This window comes from Fukomys damarensis, unplaced genomic scaffold (assembly GCF_012274545.1).
Source record: "Fukomys damarensis isolate Sample0158 unplaced genomic scaffold, DMR_v1.0_HiC HiC_scaffold_39, whole genome shotgun sequence".
In the NCBI taxonomy this organism is placed as follows: domain Eukaryota; kingdom Metazoa; phylum Chordata; class Mammalia; order Rodentia; family Bathyergidae; genus Fukomys; species Fukomys damarensis.
Genome location: NW_022900951.1, coordinates 106,103,686 through 106,130,463, shown reverse-complemented (window position 1 = coordinate 106,130,463; position 26,778 = coordinate 106,103,686). Strand labels below are relative to the sequence as shown.

The 26,778-nt window shown below is 43.5% G+C and overlaps 1 protein-coding gene across 1 annotated transcript; it reads right to left on the bottom strand.

Moving 5' to 3' along the window:
- Positions 1 to 1,559: 1,559 nt before the first annotated feature.
- Utp14a (UTP14A small subunit processome component) lies at positions 1,560 to 26,513 on the bottom strand. Its single transcript, XM_010608005.3, has 15 exons — positions 26,097 to 26,513; positions 24,940 to 25,012; positions 24,318 to 24,388; positions 23,564 to 23,628; positions 21,058 to 21,200; positions 19,252 to 19,407; positions 10,822 to 10,941; positions 10,619 to 10,713; positions 9,881 to 10,004; positions 9,719 to 9,796; positions 8,707 to 9,091; positions 6,123 to 6,526; positions 5,245 to 5,438; positions 5,028 to 5,127; positions 1,560 to 1,983 (listed from the first exon to the last, which is right to left on the bottom strand). The coding sequence occupies exons 1-15, from the start codon at positions 26,135 to 26,137 to the stop codon at positions 1,711 to 1,713; spliced, it is 2,322 nt and encodes a 773-aa protein (XP_010606307.1). The 5' UTR covers positions 26,138 to 26,513; the 3' UTR covers positions 1,560 to 1,710.
- Positions 26,514 to 26,778: the final 265 nt, after the last annotated feature.

The window sequence follows — 26,778 nt, the reverse complement described above, 5'->3', positions numbered from 1 at the left end:
AAAAAAAAAAAAAAAAAGAAGCCCCACGCAACAACAATCGAATCCGTTTGGGGGCTTGGAAGGCTGGGAGTGGGCAACATTTATGGCACGTTCAGGTGCCTGTTCCCTCCTTTGAAGGATGGGGTCGCTTGCATCACTCCTGGATAGTGGGGAGCAAATGGAGCTGAGGAGGGTTCCGGGAAAGTAGACAAGGATATTAGCAGTTTACTGGGGGACACTCGATTGAGTACTTCTACTTGGGGTGGGACAGAGGTGGCAGTTTTGTGCTTAGAGCTAAAGAAAATGTTAAGATGTCTTAATCAGAGGCAGGAGTGGGCAGGGGTCCCCATTCCCCACCACTGGCTATTGAGTATCAGCCCGCAAGTGGATTCTGAATCATGGATAATCTTAACCCCGTGGATAATTTAAAAATGCCCTTTGGGTTCTGAACACTGTTCAACATACTTACTTCCCGTGCCAGCCAGTCCCAGGTAGTTCTTCAGGATATGCATGGTTGGGACCCACAACAACCAGTGGGAAATTCATAGAAATTTGTAGCGTGGCTTTTGGCTTCAGAGTTAACCTAGGGCTCTAATTCCTGCTCACTGATCAATTCACTGTTGTATTAATGGATACATCACTTTATCTTTCACCTATAAAATAAAGGTATTGGGACTTGCTAACTTTAAAATCTAAACATTTTGGAACTGATGTGGAGTGTTGTATGCTTGACAAAGAGGGCCATATGGGGAGGGGAATTGCAAACAAAGAACAAAAAACCTTGAGAGTGATAGACCCAGAGATTATAAATGTCTCTAAAGCTCCTAAAATTTTATGTAAAATGCTGTATGTATGTGCATTTTTCTGGGGAGGGTTCATAACTGAGCAAATTCTCAGAGGCCTGTGAGAAAGTCAAAGTCTTGTTTTGGCCCCAAAATGGTGGGATGTGAACTCCCAGGGCAGAAAGTGCAGTGCAGTTTGACATTTGTTTTAGAATGAGGAGTTCCCCAAACACCTCATTAGGCATGTCAGTTAAGGGGTTAAGGAGGCTCTTTCCATATATTCCTTGCCATTCAAAGGAAGGCAAATATTTTGGAGCTAAGAAGCCCCTGTAAAACTACCATACAGCCAGTTAACTACACTCTAAACAGAGTTAACCAAACTCTACTTTGAATCAGTAGAATTGGCTCTGAGTTAGAAAAGAGAGCGAATAGAGGTTTAATTCTGAAATTGTATCCATTGTACCTAAAAAGTAATGATAAAGTCCGTCTTCTTATGAGGAAAGAATGTGAAAGTAACACCTGAGACAGACATCTGTGTGAGCTGGGGAGCTCTCACAAATGACAGTAGCTAGACTCCTGGGGTGCAGAACACTGCTTCAGCACCATACTGACCTGAGGATTGGTCTAGGGCAGAATCCAACTGCATCCTGCACCTGAATTCACACATTAAAATATATGACATGTCTTGGTAAGGAATGAGGCTTGTCTGAAAAGTGCTGTGAGAGAAATGCAAAGCTGCTGCATCCAGAGATTCGAAGAAAATTATGCAAGCAGGAGATAACACAGAATGCAGTCCAGTTAAATAGATAAAAACACCTTTATTTGTAAAATGTGGCTTAATTACACTCCCAACGTGCTAAGCTGGTTTTGGAAGTGATCCTGCAGCACAGAGCAGCCAAAGGAGGAGCAGTCAGGGCACCAGGCACCAAGGTGTCACTCCTGTGACAAGTCAATCTACAGTGTTTTTCTTCAGCTGTTTCTTACGATGTCCAGTGGGTCGTTTTGGATTGCTCTGTGTGACAGAGAGGTCCAACTTTGAGGAAGAGCTGTAGCCCACATCCTCTGCTTTTATGGGCTTAATGATATGGCCTGGCTTGGTTACAACCCTGGGAGTGGTGAGCTTTTGGAAGGCCCTCTGGGTGTTCCACGTGGATCCTATAGGGATCTGGATGGTCCTTTCAAATTGCTTATGGTGAGTAAATGGGTATGGAAGTACACGCACCTGGAAAGGAAGAGCAAGGTGGTGAACCAGGCCTGGACGGTAGGCTCTTACTGCAGCACAGGCACAGTCCTATGTGACACCCACAGAAGCTTCTGAGAGGCCAAGGCATCTGATGTTCCCACCTAACCTTAGGAGAGTCCCAGTCTACTTGAGGACATTTTAGAGCAGAAGGGCTTACATTGGATTGGGACCTTTCAAGGGTTACCCAGCAATTTAGGGATTGAAAGACCACCCAAGATGGCTCTCATCTAGCTTTTTACTCCAACGCTGCTGCTCCTATAGAACACTGGCTGCATGATGTGCTGGGATACTTGTAAATTTCTATGGATTTGATATCTCTACCCTCCTCATGCTCTGCATCCCCTGCTTCCTTCTCCTTGATCAGTGATTTGGCTTACTGACAGGGGAGGTGATTTACCTAAGTAAAACAGGTGTGGTATGGGAAAACAGACCCCAAGGGTGTTTCCTTGACTAGTGTGCTTCTTCGCTCCACCACAGCATTACCTTCAGCTTCAGACATGTAAATAATCTGTAAACACTTCCCCCAATGGTCGAAGGAGGGAAAACTATAAGTAGAAAAATGGGGACATTAAAAGTTGGTACTCTTTTGAGCTAGTGAATGGAACTCTCAAGCTCAGTGGTCCTGGTAGTAGTGAAGGAAATAGATTCTCTTCAGGTTATACCAGAGATTATCTTACTTGAGTCGATGCTTGATCTATGCATCTCACGCAGGGCAAGGAAAAAAATTCAGTTTCAGGACTGCCCCTGCCACTTGAAGCATTTTATTCTATGGCACATTGGAACCTGCAGTGTATTGCTTATTAAACTGATGAGCAAAATCAAGGGAGATTCTTGGGGATACCACTTGTCAGCTTGCTGTGACTGTATTTAAAAATCAAGTAAGAGCTCTGAAAGGGACTGGTGATCTTCCTGTCCCCTGGCATCCTGGCCTGTCAAAAGTACTCTCTCCCTCCTTGTCTCTACCTGGTCAATACTTATTTTCTTTTTTCTTTTTCTTTTTTTTTTGGTACCAGGGATTGAACTTGGGTCCTTGTGCTTGTGAAGCAGGCAGCAGAACCACTGAGCTAAATCCCCGGCCCAATACTTATTTTCTAGTTCTGTATCTTCAACTCGGACCATAGTAGCTATAATTTCTGCAATGAGTGGTTCATAAATGAGATCAAATACAGTATTACTGAACTGTGTATTTAACCATTAAATGGTTCTGTTTCTTAAGCTATGGGGGATTAAAGCCAGGGTCTTTGCACTGAGCCATATCCCCAGACCTTTTTTGTATTTTTTATTTTGAGGCAGGGTCTTATTAAGTTGCTGAGTTACCCAGGCTGGGCTTGAACTTGTAATCTTTTCTTGTCTTAGCCTCCTAGTGTGCTGGGATTAAAGGCATGTGATAGAATGCCTGGATACCTTTTATAGTCTTGAAGGTCATGATCATGTTCAAGTTTTCTTGTCTTATAAATATCCCTAGATTATCATAAGACATAACTTAAAATCCTTTTACTGCCCTAAACAGGTTCTGAGTTGTCCTTTTTTGGGTTCTGGGGATCAAACTCGGGTTCTTGTGCTTGTGAACCAGGTGCAGGAACCACCAAGATAAATCCCCGGCCTTTTTTTTTTTTTTTTTTTTAGCTCAAACCTTATGGTGTGTTTGAATGTTTTCTTGATTAAAATACATGCCAATAGGAGCTGGGCATGGTGGCGCACACCTGTAATCCCAGCACTCCAGAGGGTGAGGCAGGAGGATTACTTTGAGTTCAAGACCAGCCTGGGCTACATAGTGAGTTCCAGGTCAGTCTCAACTACATAGTGAGACCCTGTCTCAAAATACCAAAAAAAAAAAAAAAATGCCTGTAAGGTGGGCATGGTGGTGCAGAGTGATTCCAGCACTCTGGGATGCTAAGGCAAGATCTCAAGTTTGAGCCCAGCCCAGGGAACTTAGGAGGAGCCTGTCTCAAAATTTAAGAAAGGGCTGGGGACTGGGTATCTTTCCAAAAGAATTAAAAGAATCATGCCACAGTGATATATGTGCACCCATGTTTATAACAGTACAGTTTGTAATAGCTAAAACTTGGAAACAGCCCATTTGCCCATCAGTAGGAGACTGGATAAAGAAGATATGGTTTTTCTATTAAAATGGAATACTACTCAGCCATAAAGAATGAGAAATTAGAGTCATTCATAGGAAAATGGATGCATATTGAGGTCATACTCTTAAGTGAAATAAATAAGTCACACATGTGTAAGTACCGAATAGTTTCTCTGGTGTGAAAAACTATAATTGTACATAAGATTCTAATGGTATAACTGACAGTGTGAAATAGGAAGAAAAGGGCTAAAGGTATAGGGGAAGTGGGAAGGGTAAGGGAAAGGAAATAAGGGAAAAGAAAAAAATATGAGAAAATGAAAAAATGGAAATAAAGTATTTGTAAATAGGGAAGGTAGGAGGGGGTGAAGGGAGGGCAGGGGTATGGGGAAAAAATGAGAACCAAGACCTGTCATGTAAAGATACAAGATCCTAGTAATGAATGTAACTGTACTGTATACCTAAAATGTACCAATAAACTCAATGAGATAAAAAAAAGAAGGGCTGGGGATGTAGCTCAGTGTGAAGACCCTAGGTTCAATCCCCAGTACCACCCCCAACTCCCAAAGCCTACAAAATACTAATTGGTGAGACTCATTTGTAATAGAATGATCTGAGATATCAGTTGAAAATGCTTGCCAAGATTTTCCTTTCAGTCTAAACTTTCTTCCCTAGGGTAGCACAAATTTATCTGAGTTGCATCTTTTTTTCCTTTGGTGCTGGGGATAGAACTCGGGACATTGCACTTGACAGATAGGCAGCAGCAACACTGAGCTAAACCCCCAACCCTCACAAATGTATCTATAACTTTTCATCTTATAGCCTGTCAGTGAAAACAACAGATTTGATTGTGGTCAAGATCACACATCCCCCCTTGGCCACAGATCTCAGAATACTCCTTTCAAGCAAGAGAACAGGCATTTGCAAGCTTTCTAAACCTCACCTGATGAGCTGCTGCATGGATGTTGCGCTTCTCATTGATAATCACATTTGGCAAATTCTTGTCTTTTCTTGGAGGGCCTTTAGGGGCTTTAATGAGAAATCTGGAAAGGAAAATTGCAGGACCTGGGTTTTGAGGACTTAGCCAAAAGGGCAGGGAGGACACTAAAAGGAGAGGTGGGTGATAGTGCCTGTTGCCAGGTTATCTTCTTTGCTCTTACCGGCGTCTCTTCTTGGCGCTGGGCTTCAGGCCTATACCACCCCACTCGCCCCAGCCAGGAAGCGTCAGGTCCACATCCTTTGGCTTACTTGCCTCGACAGCCTCCTTCTTCTCTTTCAAGAAATCTTTGATGACATCATCCCCAGCAAAAGCTTCCTTTATTATCTGCTTTTGGTGTTTCTCCTCTTCATCTTCCTGGGAAGAAACAGGAAAGCTACAGCTTACCTTGAGTGTGCCATTCATGAACGTTTGAATTTTGGGTTGTGACATTTTAGCGCCCCCTAGGGGGAAGTGCTAAACAATGACAGTCTTGCGATACAAACCAATCAGTGCCAATCCTGCTCCTCTGCTTCTCTTTGGGGTAAATATCCCTAACTCATAATCATTTGACATAATTTTAAACTTTCAGTAAGGAAACTTCAGAGCGGAGGCAGAATGTGGGCTTTGTCCAACTTAAATCCCTGAAAAGCAGGTGCCAGGATGCCTTGCCTTTAGCAGTTTCAGTTAACTAATTGGAGAGTCCCAGACCATATAAGATCCTACTGAGTGGAATAAAAAGGCCAATGATTTACTTAAATTGTCCTGCCTATGATTTGGTCAGAACTTTAAGTGGATCTCTCCTTCCTCTGAGGGCAGTTTTAGAGCCACTCCTGGGAGGTTTGGGTAGCTCAGAATTTAGGATGAGGAGGTTTTTAGCAACACCTATATATTAAACTGTCAGTGGGACCAATCTGGCCTCATAGTATTTAGTATTCCAGACCTCACAACTACTGAAATTTGCCTTCAGCAAAACGAAGCTTAGCTCATTTCACACAGAGGAAGGACATTTTCTATACCAGCTCTGACCCCCACAGTACCCACCACCATGGCTCTGCTTACCAGTTCCTCTATTGCTGTGGGAATTGCCAATGACTTCACGGAAGGAGATTTTGTAGTTAGGAGATTCTGAAGATCAATCATTTCCTCCTTTTTCTTCCCCTTAGGGGCATCAATCTGGTTATTTGGGTTTCTCTCTGTTTGTTCCCCTTTTAACACAGGTCTGGGGAACTCCTTATTTTGAGAAAACTCTTCATGGCCCAGGTCTTCTAGATCTTCCAGTGTCTGTGCTCTCTCTGGCCTCTGCAGCAACAGAGGTTCCTCTTCCTCTGGGGCACATTCCTCTCTCTGGATCTGGAGAACAGTCCCTGCTGAACTCATTTTTTGCTTCCTGGATTGATGTTTTTTTTTGTTAAGTTTCTGAGTCAATGCCTTCAATTCAGTTAATACCTCCTGGCTGCTAGAATCTGAGAAGAAATGAGAGTCATCAGCAAAAGAACCTGGGAGCTCCCCAGTCAATGAGCATTTGTTGAGCACTCATGGGGGCCAGGCATCACAGAAGGCACTCTAACATGGAAAAACAGGGAAGAGAGGACTCCATAGGATGGATCTCTTGGAGAGTTCATGAAGTGCTACCTGTCAAGCAGCAGGTAATGGACTTTAGGAGTTAAAAAGGCGCACAATGGGAAGCAGATGTCCTGGGTTCTGTTCCCAGCTTTGCCAGTGACTTGTACAACCAAGCCAGGGGCTTAATTTCCCAGCTATAGTAAGCCCTGTAAGGGAAGATCTCCCCATGTTCAAAATTTTTTAAAAAGTACGTATTTTAGGCAGACATAATGGCACATGCCTGGAAATCCCAGCACTCTGGGAGGCAGGCGGACTGCAAGTTTGAACCCAGCCTGGACAAGTTAGCAAGGCCCTGTCTCAAAATTAAAAAGGACTGAGGATGTAACTTAGTACAAAGGCCCTGGGTTCAAATTCCCAGTACTGCCAAAATAAATAAATTGATGAATAAATGAAGAAAAGAAAAGTAAAAAAGGGGGAGGCAGGAGCCATTTTAATAGGTAGCCTCCGAGTATAATTTCATTGTTTACTTTACTACTTATGAAAACCTTCCCCGGGATAGTTTTGTCTTGACACAAGAATCTTCATATCTTAAAGGAGTATTTCATAACCTGCTGTGACCTAGTCAAGAAGAGATAAGTAGCTACTTTCTATACCGAATACAGCCCGCACTTTCCAGCTACTGGCAAAATCTGAGCAAACATCTCTCGTCTCAAGAGCCTTGAGGGAAACACGGCAGAAACACACAGTACTTCCGAAATGCCCTTTGTGATGACTCAAGCTGCCTCCATTCTCAAGTAGATCCTGCTCTCTAGCTTTGGCTTGAAGTCACTGCAACTTCTCAGATCCAGCCTTTGGACTAAGAATCAAGTTTCAAAAAAAAAAAAAATCAAGTTCTCTTGCTCATCTTGGTAGGTGGTGACCCATGACTTCCTGATATTGTAGGACACTTTCATAGAAGGTTTGGGAGCATTCTATTACATATGATTCAGGGAAATCCAAATCTGCCTTTCGTATGTCCATACTACAACCAATAGCTCTATACATCTAGCTATATGATCAGTTTTTCTTCTTCTTTTTAGAGATGGGAATCTTGCTATGTTCCCCCAGACTGCCTTTGAACTCCTCAGCTCAAGAAATCCTCGTGTCAGCCTCCTGGGTAGCTGAGACTACAGGTGTTGTGCTACTCTGCTTGGCTAGATGACCAGTTTTTGAGTGGGCTCAGGACACAGCTGTTGTCCTATGGTTATAGAGAGACCAGCCCACAATTTCAGCCTGCAGTGCTACTTTCCAAACTCCTTCCAGAAATGACTACTTATAACTATTAGTCCCCAGAAATCTGCAGCTGAGAGCACTTAAGGTCCTTACAATACATCCTAAATGACAGCTCTTTTAAAATAAAATTTACCACAAGAAAGAAATTTCTGCTGTCATTTAAATGTATTGTTCCTTTATAAAATCAAATCAAGCCTGAGAATTTGCCCAGATAGCTAAATGAATAACAGGTAGAAAACACTCACAAAGTCTGTGCACAAAGCCACAATTCTAATTTACCAAGCAGCCTGTGGAGTTACTCATTCTTATAAAGTCTCACCCTATATAGACAAATACATATAATCTAGCGACATGAAATGCTAAAGATACCACTCCTACTTTACAAACAAGACAAACTCTAGAAGTCTGAAGTTTTATGTCTCAAAAGCCACTTGCATGTGTAAGTGTGAACAAATTTTCAGATTTACTATCTTATTAGATGTGTCTTTCTGTGATTCATAGGTACCAGGAATGCTAAGCCATGCCCTTATTTCAAAGACGGTATAGTTATCTCTCTGAAGACTTGACCCCCCCAGAGCAGAATGCTGCCTGAACACACTGTACAATCACATGGGTGACTGCTTATTAAATGCAAAATAAAACAAAGAAAAATGGTTACCATGAATCTAATTTCACTTGAAGGACCCAGCACACTGTCTTTTGAAAGTCCGCAGATCCTAATCACTAGGCAGCATGTGTGGGTGGACACTTAGCTTTTCTCTTATCCGACCCTAACAATATGAAGTTGTCCTATTGCATCACAGCTCACCTTTTGTTTCCTGACTGCCCACTGGCTCGGCATCCTGGTTGAGCTCAGACCTTTTTCTGAGGGATCGTCTTTCCTCAAATTCCTGTAACAGAATTTCTTCCTCTGTTCCTGTTCTTTCATCATCTTCACTTTCAGAAAACTCCTGGACCATGGGCTTGGGTGGTTGTTCAGGCTCCTCCTGGATTTCACCTTTTGCATCACTGTTACAATTCCTGAGCATCCAAGGATTTGGTCCATCTGCACACATCTGTACTTCATTCACTACATCAGGGACAAGAAGTTCTTCCTCTTCTGCACCTTTGTCTTCTTCATTCTCTGAGACAACCTGGAGTTTCTGTGTCAGTTCTTTGTTCTTAGCCAACTGTTCTTGCATAGCTTGGCGAGCCTGGAGGAAAAGAGTTACACCACCAGAAAGTCCTATCATTAGTGACCACAGTTAATACCTTTCCTGGTCCATCTATCCGTCTGTCCTTTCCCTTTCCCACTTTTTTTCTTTTTGAGGTTGGAGATCAAACCCAGGGCCTTCATATTGACCTATATCCATAGCCCCTTCCTCTCCTTTTTGTTTGAGACAGGATCTTACTATGTTACCCAGGATAGGCTCAAACTTGTAATCCTCCTGCCTCTGTCTCCTAGAGTGCTAGGGTTACAGGGTTGTACCACCTTGCTCCATTTAGTAAAGCTGCCTCCTCTTCATTTAACTTGTTAAGTATTTTTTTTTTACTGATATCTAATGTTGAAATGGCACATATATCACTATATCAATAACCGTGGAATAAAATGGAAGACAAATTCTTTGTCCTCAAGAAATCAATATGTGAAACATAATTTTAAAACAGCTATTCTCTGCTTTACTGGACTTGCCTTTAATATTGTTTCCCTTTCATCTCTCTTTTTCCACCTTGTTTCTGATCATTTTCTTCTCTGCCTTAGTGATTTTTCTGATGCCTTTATAGATTCCTGTTTTCTTTCCTCCAATTTCATTTCTTCTTTTACCCTGATGGCCTCTTACCTCCAGATCATATTTGGCCATAATTGCCTTTGACTTGGCCCATTTCCCACTGTTCTGGTGTTTAAGGCTCATTCGTTCCTGGAAAGGAAGGACAGAGTGAGATCTTTAGCACTTTCCAGGGGAAGCTGACTCAAAGGGTTGGGAGGCAAGGGGCAGTCGCACCATCATTCTGGCCTTTTCAATTTTTTCCAGTTCTTCCATTGCAGCAATAGGATTGACCTTCCGCAGCTGCTCAAACTCCTTTAGGGCTTTCTTGGCCTTTCCCTTCTTTACAATTTTGTGATACCTATAGGGTAGAGAGGAGTAGGAGAGAAGAACTTAAGAGATTCAGCTGAAGCACTGATGTCAAACACCAAAGTGCCCATGCTACCTAAAGGTTTTCCCTCTGGATTTCTAGAATAGCTACCACGGGGCCAGCTGACTGCAGTGATCCACTTTGGGATCTGAGGGGACTGGCTGGACTCTGGTCTCTGCAGCCAGCCCCAGGGACAGATTGCTGCAGAGCAGAGTCCCACCTGTTTCTATAGCCCAGGAGAGGAATAGAAAGAGCTCCAGAGAGGCAACTAAATGGTCCTCTTTTTGGCAAAGTCAAGCATGAAAGCAAAAGCCAGAAGAGTAGATATTACTGAAGCAGGCAAAACTATCAGATTGGCTTGGGGGTAAAAAGGCTAGTCTTTCTTACTTGGAACCTCTTCTTTAAATTTTTTTATTTTAGAGATGGAGTCTTGCTATGTAGCCCAGGCTGGCCTCAAACATGTAACCCTCCTACCTCAGCCTCCGCAGTAATTGGGATTATAGACATGTGCCATAGCACTGTTTGGGAACTTTCACATGACCCTAATTGCCATGTTTAAAAAACTCATCATTAGCCATATCATTTCCATCCATGGGCCTCCTTACTTTTTACTTTTGATTTTCTTCTCTCTTCGAGCTCTGGCTTCATAGTAGGACTGCAGAGCCCGGGCCCTCTGAAGCTCTGCTCGGCGCATCTTAGCCTGCAACCAATGGCATTTATAGCGATTACAGTGCCCTCCTGGGCTTGAGGGCAGATGTTGGGAGAAGCATAGTGAGCCCAGGTATGTGAAAGGGCCGGGGACACTTACCTCTTCCAGACTCATGGCTTTGAGAGAGGCTTTTTCCATGGGAGTCAATAAAGGGTCTGTCACTGGCTGCTTGTTTTTATGGAGGAGGTTGAAAACTTCTTGCTCCAGGGGAGTTCTTGGCTTAAGGAGGCAACAACATATTTCAAGTTTTATGCCATGCTCTTACAAGTTTTCTCTCTATACATTTTTAAGACTAATTAAAAAAAATTCTGATGGAAGACAACTTCAGCAAGGGGATTCTGAGGCTACTGTAATATTACCGAGGGGGATCACCCTGTGTTCAGGATGTCAACATAGTATGTAAAACAGAATTCCATTCTCTTAAGTATCTAAGCAGGATGCCATTAAGGTAAATGCTGGCACGACAGAAACAGATATACCAGACTGTTAAGAGTTTTGATGGTCAGAGACAAAATGATCTTTGTAATGCTATGTGTATTTGAAGCATACACTATTACTTTAGAGTTAGGAACCTCACATTCATATAAGCTCTTTTAAGGAAAACTTCTAGAAGGAAGAATAGGTCAGATCTGAAGCATTATTTACCACTGATGATATAAAAAGGAACTAGATCTCAGAGGGGAACCTTAACTTTTAAAACCACAGCCAACTGTTGCAAATCATGTTATATATGTGTTCTTGATATCATTAATTACCGACAAAAGGAAAAACATGGTATTCTTAGGCACATTCTACAAATTTAGTTTTATTTCTTAAACACAAAAAAGGACACGGCCTTAAAAAAATATGACGATTGGGCCAGGGATTTAGCTCAGTGACACCGTGCCTGCCTCACAAGTGCAAGGTCCTGAGTTCGATCCCTAGTAATGCCCTCCCCCTCAAAAATATATATGTATATACATGTATATATATGACTATCATGTAACTAGCCTGCTTCCTGACAGTTCAAATTTAACCCAAGATGATTGAAATTATGCATCACAAACATATACCAATAAGAATTAGATATGCAAAACAACCCCACATAAATTTAAGTACTCTTTTCTAATTTTGGCTCCAATGTCTCAGTTTCCACTTCATTTTGCATGAGAGGTACTGTCTGTATGTATAAAAGAATGAACTGTAAACTAAATATCCACGTATCAGCAAAAGACACCATTTGCTGCTTGACCGACATTGTGAGAATAGCTAAGATAAGACCAATCGTGCCATGGTCCGCCCTGACAAGTCACAAAAACAGCCCGAGGCAACAGAGCCAATTTCAAACCTCACACACATATTGTGTGTGTTTTTCTTTGATAGCCATATACATCATGGTCAGTATTAAACTAACAAGTATCTGGAGAAACATATAAACACACATCATCACATGTTACACAATGCCATTGATTTAGCCATAAACCTATTCTGAATAGTAAAGGTACATGTTCTTCCATTTTTAGTATTTGCAGTAGTGATCAATCACACACTACAAGTTGATTTATATTACAATGTTGTAATCTCTCTTGAATTCAATTCATTTTACCAACATTTATCGATTGCAGCTACATTCCAGGCACTTGTGTGGGGTGGTAGGAATACACAATTGATTAAGATAGTTCCTGTCCTCATAGAGCTCACAACCTTTTAGATCACAGAGACACATATGCTACTAATAATCTAACAGGTTAAATGTTTTTCTAGTGGTAAACATGGAGGAAGGAACCATTAATTCTGATTAGGAGTGGGAAAAGGACGTGACTTTTTGAATTAGGTTTTGAGGCCGAAGTATGATTATTTCAGGAGGGGGAAAAAAACTCTAACGGAAATGAGCATAAGCAAAATAGACATCAGAAAACAAGGAGTATGTAAGAGAAAAATGCGTTTGTTCATATGCCTCTTATTGAGGAGCCTTTGATGGATTTTAAGTAGGAGAGTGATAATCAGTTTTGTGTTTCAGAAAGAAAATCCTGATGACTGGGTGGAGGATATGGGTAAAGTTCCAAATGAAAGGTGATGAGGGTCTCAATTAGGGTGGCGAAAATGAAAATGGATCCAGTAGTCACAGCAGAGATAAAAGTTGGTAGGACTAGCCCACTGTATGGGCTACGGAGAGGACAGTTAAGGGGACAAGTAGAATCAGATGACTGAGGTTTCCGACTTAAGTGACTAGGGTAAGAGTTAAGCAATTATCTGAGTTATAAAATGAAGGTGGTAGTAAAGGTTTAGCGAGTCTGAGGAAAGCCAATACGAAGCTCAGTTTGTTTTTTTTCTTTGGTTTTTTGAGACAGGGTCACTATGTAGTTTGCGACTGACCTGGAACTATGTAGCCCAGGCTGGTCTCGATGTCACAGCGATCCTCCCGCCTCAGCCTCCCGAGTTCTGGGATTACAGGTGTGAGCCACCACACCCGGCTGGCGAAACTTAGTTTGGACTGTGCTGTGCTAAGTTTAAATGCATATGGGAGACCCAGGGAACACATAAAATATGAGACTACATCTTAGAAGAAATCCAGAATGAAAGTCAAAAGTAATGGAGTTTAGCTGGGCGTGGTGGCGCATGCCTGTAAGCGCAGCACTTGGGAGGCTGAGGCTCACAGGAGGATCCCTGTGAGTTCGAGACCAGCCTGGGCTGCACAGTAAGTTTAAAGCCAGCCTGCACATAGCAAGATCCTGTCTCAAAAATCCAAGTCATGGAGTTTATGTTATGCTTGGTGGTGCATGCGTATAATCCCAGTACTCCTGGCTACATAGTGAATTCATAGCTTGCCTGGACTAGCTGGATGAGACCCTGTCTCAAAAAACCAACCAACCACAGCCAGAGACTACTTGTGCCAGCTGGGGCATGCTGTGGCTAGGCTCAATCCCCTGCCACCTGCAGCCCAGACTGATCCTTTCCTGCCTGAGTTTTGGAACCATGGCTGCAGGCTTCATGGCCAACACCTGATACCCAGCCACAATGGAGTTGAATGCAGGACCCTGCTGCAGTTGTCATGCAGTGCTTCACAATGCTCACTTCCCGCGGTGGAGCTGACAATTGACAATGAAGTGATGGTAGTATAAATGAAGACCAAGTGATAAGAGCAGAACGAAGCTCAAGGACGGGTGTTCTACTTTCAGCAACAACATTGTGGAGAAAGAAACTGGGAAAAAGGATTCTCTAACCAAGACCCCAAAGCTGGACCATAATGAGAGGGAAAGAAATGAGGGAGCAAACAAGTGGAAACTGTCCTTCACTGTAGGAACCAATGGAAAGCAGATGCAACAGAGGGAAAGAAATGAGGGAGCAAACAAGTGGAAACTGTCCTTCACTGTAGGAACCAATGGAAAGCAGATGCAACAGAGGGAAAGAAATGAGGGAGCAAACAAGTGGAAACTGTCCTTCACTGTAGGAACCAATGGAAAGCAGATGCAACAGCTCAGTCCACATAGTGAACCACTAGGCTGGTATGCTGCTCCCGAAAGCACCACGCCATGAAACGCAGGTTTCTAAAAGCAGGAGGGCTGTCTGGCACCCAAGCCCGCTACTCCTCTCCAAGTGCCAGCAGGTGGTTGTCATGCAGCCCAGTACACCCAACAGCAAAGCACTTCTACTTCTACAGTGTGGCAGAAGGGGATGCCCGACTCTGCCTCATAAATCAAAGATAACGTGAACAAGAAAACTGAGTGAGGAGAGACCCACTTGCACCATGCCACCATGGGGGGCAGGTGCCCGGTGCATCAAGGAGCTCATCTGTGAGAACATGGACATCAGCATCAAGGGCTTTGTAGGCTGTCGTAGCTAGCCTTCACATTTTCTGGGTATTGAGAAGTGAGTTTCTGTCACCACTACCTTAAAGGCCCTGTGGTCCCTGTGCGACCGCCGCTTCTTTGCTCTGGCCAGCACCTGGACAGTCTCCACAGGTGTAAGGATGGCATCATCCAAACACATTTAGACATTGCTACTGGTTCCCTGTTACTGTCACTGAGGTACTGTCTGACCTAGAGGATGGATCCGAAAGCCTGGAATGATAGAATGTTGAAGTATAGCCAGTACACAGGACAACAGAATCGAGATTAGCTGTGCGACCAGCTCAGGAGCTCAGCACCTTGGGAAAACGGTGGCCTCCCGGTCTGAGCGAGAGTCATAGAGGCTGCTCCTACCAGAGAGTGAGATGCTGAGGTGACCAATCTCACATCATTCATCAGTTCTCCCGGAGAGGCCCTAACCATGTTAAGGATCATCACTGACCATGGCTGGCCACCCAGAGGGCCCTAGACAGCAGCCCCTACCTGGCCACGTTTGGAAGGTGCCAAACAGGACCTGACAGCACAGCAGGAAGCAGGGAATCGCTGTGGGGTAGGGCATATTATCACAGAAAGGGGCTCCGAATCAAAAGATATCTGAGGCAGCCAGGAAAATCTGACAGATTATACATTTAATGAGGAACTATCCTTGTGTTTAGGTGAGATAATGGCATTATGGTTTGTTTTGGTTCCTTTGAAAAAGGGCCTTTCTAGCAAAATCTCCTGAATAAGTTTACACAATATCTGATATCTGCTAAAAAATACGTGAGGAAAGAGCAGGTATAAGTGAAGTCAGGCTGGCTGTGAGCTGGCAGGTGACAGAAACAGGGAGGTGCCATCATCTGGATCACTATACTTTCAATCAGTTTTATATTTTTTATGAGGAAAAGTCAGATGACATGGAAACAGTGAGGTAAGCAGGACAGTGGCCTCCTGTGGAGGGTCTTCCAGGTTTGTCAGGGCAGACATCCTGGGAGATAGAAGAGGCAGGAGGGACTGCAGGCCTGCGATGCTGGCCTTAGGGGAAGGACCACAGGTCTAGGAAGGTGATGGTCTCCAATGTCAGTGACAGAGAGCTCAGTTCTACCACTAAAAGGAACCATGTTCCACCAACAACCACATGACGAAGGAAGAAGCTAGCTCTGGCAGCAGTGTGACTTTAGCCAAGTTGGTGAGAACGATTCTTCCAGTATCACAGGACCAGGGTTGGGGTGATCTGTCATAGCAGCAGAAAACTCATACACATAACAACTATGTGCCAGTGACACAGTACAAAGTGGAGTACTCTAAGCAGAAACAGAGCTACAGCATTTATATTAAACTATCTCAGATGGAACTGAAGCTGAGACCTAACATTTGTACTCATTCAGTGAATTGCGGTCCTGGACATACAAAACAAGCAATGGAGTTTACAGAGCAAAAATAAAAAGCCCCAAAACTCATAAATATAAAGCATCAGAAATACGTCACAGAACACAAAAGCACTCTATCACTGAGGTACACCCCCAGCCCATATGTGTGTGTGTGTGTGTGTATTTATGTATGTATGCATTTAATTCTGAGACAGGGTCTTGCTAAAGGTCTTGCTCAGTCTGGCCTCAACATTGTGATTTTCCTGCCTTAACCTCCTGAATAGCATGGATCACAGGCATGGGCCACCAGGCCCAGGAGGAGAGTTTCTGAGGATGTGATGTACCAACAGTGTTGTTGTACAGGTTGAAGATTAAGAGGGCTCGGGATGTACCGATTTGGAGGACTGTCACTAATTCCCTTTGAGAGAAGCTTCAGCAGGGGAAGAAGGTGAGAAGGTAGACACCAGCTCAGTAATGAGACTTACCTCATTTCTGAAAAGTGTAAAATTCAACTTAGTACACCCTGGGTCAGATTAGGTCCTACAGGTGCCTTAATTATCTGTTTACAGCATTTAAAATGCTAGTATGCCACATGACTCTCCAATCTCCAGGGAGGGCTTGCGGCATTGTCTAAGCAATGGACACCCTTGGGGCTGGGGATTTAGCTCAGTGGCACTGTGCCTGCCTCGAAAGCACAAGGTCCTGAGTTCGATCCCTGGTGTGCATGGGGGGAAGCAATGGACACCCTACCTGCCTTGAGGCCATATTGAGAGGCCAAGATTTAGAGAACACTTTGGGAAATGTCAATGTTGACTCATAATAGAGGGAAGGGGGAGGGTGGAAGAAATTACCTTACATCATTTCTAGCACTTTGCAGTTTACAAATGCTTTCTCACACATCATTCCATTTAACACTTTTCAGCTACAGTTAAATGACATTTTAGAGAACAGGTCAAAAGTATAGTGAAGACTTTTTTTCCTGCAAGAGATCATTTTTTCACTTAAGGTTTATATATCATATATTGTTATATTAACATTTTCACCCATCTAAAAGAATGGAAATTGCAACCCGTAGACTTTCTTTTCAGATTCTCAATCTCCAGAAATGCTAGCGCATCTAGTCCTTGCTACTTTGTGCTCTAACCTGTAAGAAGACTGGGGCATTGCTAGCCAAAATGTACGCCCTGAACTAGTCTGTTCTGTACTTCTGTGCCACACTAGCGAAATTTCTCAAAAATAAATCTCAGAGTAAATGCGTGGTGTAACATACCCCAAGTATGGCGTCTGGGCCCCACTCCATCTTGAAGAGGTTGTGTCATTCTCAGTGCAACCTCTTTCACCAGTACTTTCCTGCTGTCTCCAAGATTACAGTCATTTGGAAAAGCAAGAAGCAGACCAGTGCATAGTACCATAGTTACTACTGTTCCAATTTAAAAAGGAGGTAAACGTGCACATATAAAGAAAGCTCTTAAGTCGATAATAAAAAATTTAGCAAAGTCGTTACTTCTGGGTGTCTTTGGGGATAAAAATGAGTACATAGGGGTGGGTGGGCTGGAGTTGTCACTATATATCTTCTTCTAGACTTTTTATTTTTGAACCTGCAAATTGCATTACCTCTTCCTAAAGTCTCCCTTCATTCTGCAGCCACACTTTATACCTGACCTCTTTTTCATGTGGAAAAGGATGCATCCTAGAAAGAGAATGGTAGTGACTTCAAAAACAACATCAGAAAATACAGCTTATCCCCATAATAAGTGACTACTTAATTTCTAGCTATTGTGGCAAGGAATTTTACTTTTATTAACTTTAATTAGCTCAACTTCCCAACATGAAGACATCATCTTCCCTGGGTTTTTAGAAAGCACAGAGGAAAAGCATAAAAGAGGCATCTATACATGGTTTGGGCGCTGCTGTTTTTAGAGTTTTTTGTGGGGGGGTTTGAGACAAGGTCTCACTATGTAGTTGAGACTGACCTGGAACTCACTATGTAGCCCAGGCTGGTCTCAAACTCACAGCGATCCTCCTGCCTCAGCCTCCCAAAATGCTGGGATTACAGGCGTGTGCCACCACACCCAACTGGGCGCTGCTGTTTTTAGAGTTTTTTGTGGGGGGGTTTGAGACAAGGTCTCACTATGTAGTTGAGACTGACCTGGAACTCACTATGTAGCCCAGGCTGGTCTCAAACTCACAGCGATCCTCCTGCCTCAGCCTCCCAAAATGCTGGGATTACAGGCGTGTGCCACCACACCCAACTGGGCGCTGCTGTTTTTAGAGTTTTTTGTGGGGGGGTTTGAGACAAGGTCTCACTATGTAGTTGAGACTGACCTGGAACTCACTATGTAGCCCAGGCTGGTCTCAAACTCACAGCGATCCTCCTGCCTCAGCCTCCCAAAATGCTGGGATTACAGGCGTGTGCCACCACACCCAACTGGGCGCTGCTGTTTTTGACTATTTTTCTTTAAAACAGAGCATCTCATTAGGACTACAAAGCACCAACAACTTTAAAGCACTTGTTCACAGGCTATATCTTCACCAAGGCACTGCTAATGATGCTAAACTCCTGATTTTCCTAGGTTTGGAAAGTGGTTTTAAGTGCTTTTAAAAAAAAATAGTGAATAAGCAGGCTGGGGATATAGCTCAGTGGTAGAGTGCTTGCCTAGCATGCTTGAAGCCCTCGGTTCTAGCACTCAGCACAACAGAACAAAGGGATAAGAAAGAAAACATTAGTATGTTCCCTCTATCTTGGCAGTCAGATGCTAACACAAAAACTTAGAAATAGCCAAGTACTGTATACTGTAACTGAACGAAAAATAGAGAGCTATTGGATTAACATTTGCATGACAGGGCCAGGGATTTAGCTCAGGGGTTCCGCCACCTGCCTTGCAAGCGCAAGGACCCGAGTTAGATCCCCGGTACCAAAAAACGCCCCCCAAAACAAAAAAATCTTCTGCATGACAGACAAGGAAGACACTACCTTTCTTTCTCCTTTTCTTTTTCCATAGTACTGAGGATTGAACCCAGGGCCTTGTGTATGGCATTAGGTAAGGACTCTACCACTGAGCTGCATCCTTGCCTCACAACCCCACCCTCACCCCAATTTGAGACAGGGCCTCACTAAATTGCCCAGGCTTGGCTTGAACTTGCAGTACTCCTGCCTTCACCTCCTGACAAGCTGGGATTATAGGTGTGTATCATGGCACCCAGTAACTCTCTCCCTTTCTTATCACTAAGGTAAAATGTCTTAAAACTGTTACTTAGGCTTAACATGTTTATTCAAATCAGTTTCAGGGTCTGACGTCTCCAAATTGTACGATCTCACCTTTCAAGGTTCGGTTTTATTTTGTCATACTCACCTTCCAGCTACTGAACACGTGTTCAATGGGAACAAAATCTGACTGCTTCTTCTCCAGGGGAAACACCAGCTGCTCTGCTTGCCGGTTCTTCAGAACAATAGGGTCCCATTTGGAGAGGGTTTGTGAGGTTTTATTGAAAGCTATTTCTCTGTGGATCTGGAGCAGGCAAAGTACAGTATAAAAAAAAAGCAAAGAGTCACGAGATTATGCATTAAACTCAAAAGACTAACATGAGATCAGGTCAGGAGGCAGTGTTTCTTAGCCCAAGAAAGCATCATGATGCTAGTTTAACTTTTGCTTACTTCTTGACTCTTAACTGCCCGCTCCCCCTTTTTTTGGTACCAGGGATCAAACTTAGGACCTTGTATTTGCAAGGCAGGCACAGTGCCATTGAGCCAAATCCCCCGCCCTTGCCCTGATTTTTATTTTATTACCATTACTGTCATTTTCAGTGGTAGACTGGGGATTGAACCCAGGAGGCCCTCACACTGAGCTACATTCCCAGCCCTTTTAAATTTATTTTTATTTTGAGACAGGGTCTTGCTAAATTGCTAAACTGTCCAGGCTACACTTGAACTTATGATCCTCTTGCCTTACCTGCCAAGGTGCTGGGATTATAGGAATGTGCCATTATGCCTGGCTGTTTCTAGCTTTTTTTTTTAAGCTTTCATTTATGACAAAGTAATTATGGGGTCTTGCTGGAAACCCGTGGAGGGAGAATCCCTACCCTACACGGTACACGGCCTATTCTATAGGGCAGCATTCTTGTGACAGGCAGAAGATACAGATTGCAGAATACCCTTGTGGCCGTGTGAGGAAGATTCTTAAATAAGGGGAAAAAACAAAAGCATTAACTGAGAGTGGTGGCATATGCCTATAATCCTGGCACTCTGAGGCTGAGACAGGAGGATCACTCCAGTTGGAGCCAGAGCAACACAGTGAGTTCAAGGCCAGCTTGAACTATCTAGTGAGACCTTGTCTCAAAAAAAAGCAGCAAAAATAAGGAAAACTGAATGGAGGTGGCACAGGCATGTAATCCTAGCTACTTGGGAAGCTGAGGCAGGACAAGAGAATTTCAAATTCAAGGACAGCCTGGGCAATTTAGTGAGGCCCTGTTTCAAAATGAATAAGAGGCAGTCATGGTGACATAGGCTGATGATCCCAGCAACTCTGGGAAACCAGGCAGAAGGATCACACATTTCTGGGCATGGTGGCGCATGCCCGTGATCTCAGTACTCAGAAAGTTGAGGCAGGAGGATCACTGCAAATTCGAGGGCAGCCTGACCTACAAAAAGTGAGACTTTCTCAAAAATCCCCCAAACAAACAAACAAACAACAACAACAATAACAAAAAGGATTGCACACTTGAGCAGTGTAGGCATTTTGGCAAGACTTTATATTAAAATAATACTCAAAAGAAGTGGGCAAGGTGGCACATAACTGTAATCTCAGCACTGAGGGAGGCTGGGGCAAAAGGATCATGAGTTGGAGCCCAGCCTGCCTGGGCGTGACTTCTCTTGGGCCTTAGGAGAGGGGTACCTGTCCACCCTGAAATGCGCTTCCAGCGTCTGACGCTGCTCCTTGCTGTACTTATGGCCATGGGGCCCAGGAAGTCACCAGGTTCCTGCACCCTGGCTCCCATTCTGCTCCCACACCTCCTGAGCTTATTTTTAATCTTGTCCTTGGGAAAGAAATCATAATCCTCCCTCCTCTCATTTTCCAGGACTTTCCTCTCGGCCTGTATCACCCTGTTTTGCCTCGTCTGTTCACTTCCTTACCTTAACAACTCAATTCTCAGTCACTTACCCTTTCAACCTCTTCTTTGTTAAGGGGCAGTTCCACAGCTTTCTTGGATTTAACTCTACTCAGTTGCTTTTTCACAGCAGCCAACGAAGATGAAGATTTAACAGGCTCAAGAAGATCTGAAAGGACTAGCTTTTCTCCTGATCCTGAGGAAAGGCCAAATTTTCTTGTCAGAGAAGGGAGGCAAAAATCTCAATATAATGTAGGAAGCGGCCTCAGTAGAAAATGCTGTTGACTGCCAAATGTGCAGAGAAGCAGGGATAATTCTCTTACTTCAACCCCATTCCTAGCAATCCTGACATCATCACTCTCCAGCATCCCCAAATGTGCTGGGGGATGGAAGAGAAGAGGAAAATATTTACTCCAACTATAGTCTCTTGCTTTACCCCTGGTCTTTCTGCTTCCACTTTTGCCCTATTACAATTCATTCTCTGCATAATAGCCAAAGTGATCTTTTAAAAATGTGTATTACAGCATGTCACAGTCCTGCTGAAAATGGCCCCCAGTATAGGTTGTCATCAACCTAAATGACAAGATATGAGATTGAGTCCCAGTCTGCCTCTCCAACCTCATGTCATTGCTGTTATGTTCTAGTCACACCAGCCTTTTTCCTAGTGTTCCAACATGCTGTGTTCCTTCCTGAAAGCCTTACACAGCTGTTCCCTTGCCTACACTGGGTTCTCTCATCTTTGTGTCATTTGTCATTCAGATCTCAGTTTCAATTTTGCCTCTTCAGGGACCTTTCGTGACCAACCAATATAAAGTAGCCACATAGTTCCGATTGTACCATCCTGTTTAATTCTCATACCCCCTACCCCCCCACGTGAGGCCCACGTGACTATGTCTTACTCTTCACTGTAGCCTTGACATCTATACATCATAGAAACACAGTATCTGCTGAATGAGTCAGCTTGGAATGAATGCATGGTTGCCTGCTCTGGGAGGTTACTACAAACACAAATCTCATTCAAGCTACCTAAATTGTGACCACAGTGATAAACCTGACATCTAGTTTTGGTAAGAGGTTAAAATTTCAACCTTGCTATTTATTAGGATCATGTTTTCATTTGTTTGTTTTCGGTTTTTTTGCTTTTTTTTGGTACTGGGGATCGAACTCGGGACCTTCAGCTTGCAAGGCACGTGCAGTGCCACTGAGCTAAATCCCTGGCCTTAGATCATATATTTTCAACAAGGATGATATTTCCCCTTTATCCTCTCAACCAGCGTGGGGAGGATATGTGAAAAAAATCTTAGACATCACAAAAGTTTTGTGTACTGCCAAGGTTCAAGGCGACAAAATCTTAATCCTTAAACTGAGCGTTGTGATGCATGTCTGTCTGTAATCCTAGCACTCTGGAGGTAGAAGCAAGAAGATCGCTACAAACTAGAGGCCAGTCTGAACTACATAGACTCGAGACCCTGTTTCAGAAAACCAAACCAACAAAAACACCCCAAAAGCCAGGCGTGGTGGTGCACACCTGTAATCCCAGCACTAGGAAGGCTGAGGCAGAAGGATTGCTGTGAGTTCGAGACCAGCCTGGGCTACATAGTAAGTTCCAGATCAGTCTCAACTACCTAGTGAGACCCTGTCTCAAAAAACCAAAAAAACAAACAAACATGAAAAAAACAAACACCTCCAAAACTTAATCAGTCCACTGTGGCACACATGCCATAGGTTTTCCAACACTGCTCTAGGTGAAGCCCTTGAATATGTAACCTACTTTTCTGAGCTCCAGCTAATGAGAATATTTGACTGTCCTAACTTGGTATTATTAAGAACTGAAATACAATGAAATTGTGCTGGGCATAGTGGGACATGCTCCTGTAATCCCAGTTACTCCAGAGGCCAAGGCAACAAGGTCACAAGTTTGAACCTAACCTAGGGAACTGGCAAGACCCTGTCTTCAAGAAGAAACAAAAAAGCTAGAGACATAGGTCAGTGGTTCATCTGGGTTTAATCCCCAGGACTGCATAAAAGAAAAGAAACTTGTCATTAAAGAGCCACACAAATATATAGTATGATTAAGTAAGAGACAGCCGATTCCCCCTACCCACTACTGGGGGTTAAACCCAAGGCTGTCTTACTGAGTTATACCCCCCAGCCCTTTAAAAAATTTTATTCTGAAACAAGGTCTCACTGAATTCCAAATTATCCACACTGGGCTTGAACTTGTGATCCCCCTGCCTCAGCCTCCCAGAGTGCTGGGATTACAGGTGCACATTACCACACCTGGCTCAGGGCACTGCCTGCATTTGTGTTCCCTTATCCTAGAATTAATCTCATCAATCTCCATAAGAGATTTTGAGTTTGGCTTCTTAAGCTTTCTTCTAAAAAATGGAAGAAACTCAAGGGTATCTAACCACTCTTCTGAACCCACTCTCACAGGTGAACATGTATAGTATGACAACAGTAACCACATTAAAAGCAGTTTCTAGGGGCTGAGTTGAACACTATGATTTTGGAACCCATAAACTGCCATGCATAGGTATCTTCCTTTGTTCAACTCACCTTCAGAACTGACATTGAACTCCGATACCTTCAAACTAGCCTCAGATCTCTCGGCCAATTTCCACCTAAAATTAGGCAAAATAATATAATAGAAGTGAGGGGAAACACATACTTCTCTCTTCAAAGAAGGCTTTGGTTTCACACATTTTTCTTCTAGGCTCAGGTTTTGTCACAAAGCAATCAATAAATCTGCTCCTAATAGGGACTTGGTAATCTAACCTTCACCTCCTTTCTTTATGTAGAATCAGCCTGTCATAAACACAAGGCAATACAAAGAAAGCATAATGGCAAACATATTGGATTTGAATTCAGACACATCTGGATTTGAATCCTAGATCTGAGTCTCACGAGCTGGGTGACTTTGGGAATAATTCAATTAACTTTCCTAATGGGGATAATCATTTCTTCAAAATATATTTTTTTGACATAGGGTCTTGCTATGAAGCCCAGGCTGGCTCTGAACACGCAATGATCCTTTTGCTTCAGCCTCCTGAGTGCTGGGATTACAGGTATGTGCCACCATGCCCAGCTCAAAAGATTTAAAAGTGTGGATTAAATAAAGATTCTAATGTGTGAAAGCCTAACACAGTAATAGTAATAAGGACAAAGACAGTCAACAACAATTATATAATGCTTACAATACACTAGGTATTGGTGTTAAGATCGTTATATTATGCACTTAACAAATGTTAACTGCAGAAAAGTCTTATGGAGTCAGCTAGTTATAATCTGCCCAAGCTGATGGGAATGTTACCTATTCTTTCCATTAAGAGAACCAATTGATTCCAGAAGCTTTTGATGTTTTCTTTCTCCATCGCTGTCCCCCTTAACACAGAAAAGAAAGACATTATAATGATGAAGGAAGGGAAATACAATATGGACACTGAGGCCCATGTAAGCCCTGTTTCTTCTGGTGGGTGGAGGACGGGGCAATCTGATTAAAAAGTTTTGTGTGCAAATATTCTAGCACAAGCTCAAAGAAATTCAAAATCCAAACTCTCTCACTTTAGGAAACAAATCCTTAGTAACTTGAGAGTTGTTATGTCTCTGTTCAAACTTGTTTGTCAAAGAAAAGGGTTTACAAGGACCATGTTTCTATATAGGATAAAGAATTGTGATCTGACACAGAAACCTTGGCATAGCCACAAATACAAGGTAGCTTGCTTTTCCAAAGGGGAAAATAACAACCACCAGGAAAAAAAAGCCAAAAACAAAAACCTAACTCCTTGTTATTAAAATAGCTGGTCTGTGTGCATACCCCCCACCAAGAGAAAAAATTTTAGTTTTGTTGGGGGCGTAAATCTAAAATTCCTATGTACATTGCAGACAGATAATCAAATTTCTACAGAAATTCAGACTTGGCAAATTTCACCCACCTCATCTTCACTGGCACTCAAGGGACAGTTTGGCAAATCCACTAGTTCTTCCTGCTGGCTCAAAGCCAGAAGGCTGTTTTAAGAAGGTAACACAAATATTAACATTTAAGATAACTTTTATTCTAATAAAACAATCTCTAATACATTGTACCTTTAGTTCTCAGCACAGAAGAGCCCTATCTCAATCTACAGATAGAGGAGAGAGAAAAAGGACTAAGATGTGTCATCTAAATGTATAAACTAAAAAAAGTATGTATTAACACCCCACAATGAGTATACTATGTATCCCAAACATGTACTCCCTGCCCCAAAAGGGATAGTCTTGTCCCTCAACAGAGGTACAAACCAAGCAATATGAATGCCTTTGGAAATCTGTCACGACATTAAATTCAGACCAATTTAAAGTCAGACATTGCTTCCAAAGTAAGCAGCTCTTGGCGATACCCATGGAAAAGAATCAACAGATTAGCAATTAGCACTACATTTCCCATTGACTTCTGGGATCGAGGTAAGGTGGCTAAAGACACTGTTTCTAGCTCCTGAGGCAAGAGAGTTAATGATTAATATTTCTAGGCATCCTCCACATGTTAGACATCTTGACAGCTGCAGCCCACTCAAAAGTGTTACCTTGATCATTTGTTTTTCGGAATGGAGAAATAGGGGACTTTCTAGGGACTTGCTTGCCAAACTAGGGCTTGACTAGGTGACTGGTACCCAGAAACAGATCTACTACGACCTCACAGTACACGTAGCACACTACATTTAGTTTCCCAATGGTGGGGGGCGGGACACATGAAACACCAGAGGGCTGCGAAAATGTCGAGGATGAGTAGGTCTAACACAGGCACCACCAACGCTGAGAGTTAAAGCAAACTGTGGCCGAGGAAGAGGGGTCACGTGACGAGGAAAGGGAACCACATTAACTTAGCTGCGGAGGAACAGCCAGCATCAAGACCAACAGGGATACAGTTAAAAGCTGAGAAGCCGAGGGTTCGAATGAGATGAAATGAAAGGGCTTTAGAAGCTGGATTGCACATATGGTAATTAGGGCCTTAAGAGAGGAACAACTGTTTTTTGAAAGGTGTCTCCCGTTTCCTAAAAGATAGGGAACTGAGCCCCCAAAGGGGCCCCAAAACCCCTTCCCTTTTACTCCTTACCCCTCCGCAGCTCGGATCGCGTTCATCTCGGCAGCCTGCATCGCTCACGTGGGTCAAGAGCGGAAGCCAAAAGGAAAGCAGTTTCCCTGCCGGCCTCAAAGCAATTTCTGCTTTCGCCAATCGGCTGCGGCTCGAGACGTCACTTCCTTTCCGTGCGAAGCCAGTGGGACCTGGAGGCCTAGGGAGGGGCCGGCGGATCCGGGAGGTGGCAGAGGGCAGCGGTAGGCGGGCGGAGCTTGGTATCCCCACCCGGCCCCGGCCCACAGTTCTTCCTTCCGCTCTCCCCGCGCTCTGGGCGCCACGAGTCGAGGGCTTAGGCGCTGTACTCAGGGGCGGAGCCCGAGCCTTCGCTGTCTCTGCCTAGTGCAAGAGCAGAGACTCCAGCGCCCATCCGTGTACGACAACGCCTCACATCCTGTCAAGGGCCTGCAAAGTGGCCAGCTTTGTGCCCGGCGGGCCCAGGTGACTCGAGGTGAACAAAGCAGGGTTCCTCCCATCTTAAGAAAAATCCCTTTTGATTGCGTGCCTGTTGTAATTGCAGCTCCATGCTCTTCTTCCTACATAACAGAATTTCACCCAAGAATGAATGGGCTCTGTCGATGGCATCATTTCCATAACTTTAAAATACTTTTTGTTTTTTTGTGGTGCTAGAGATTGGACCCAAGGCCTCAAGCGTGCTAGG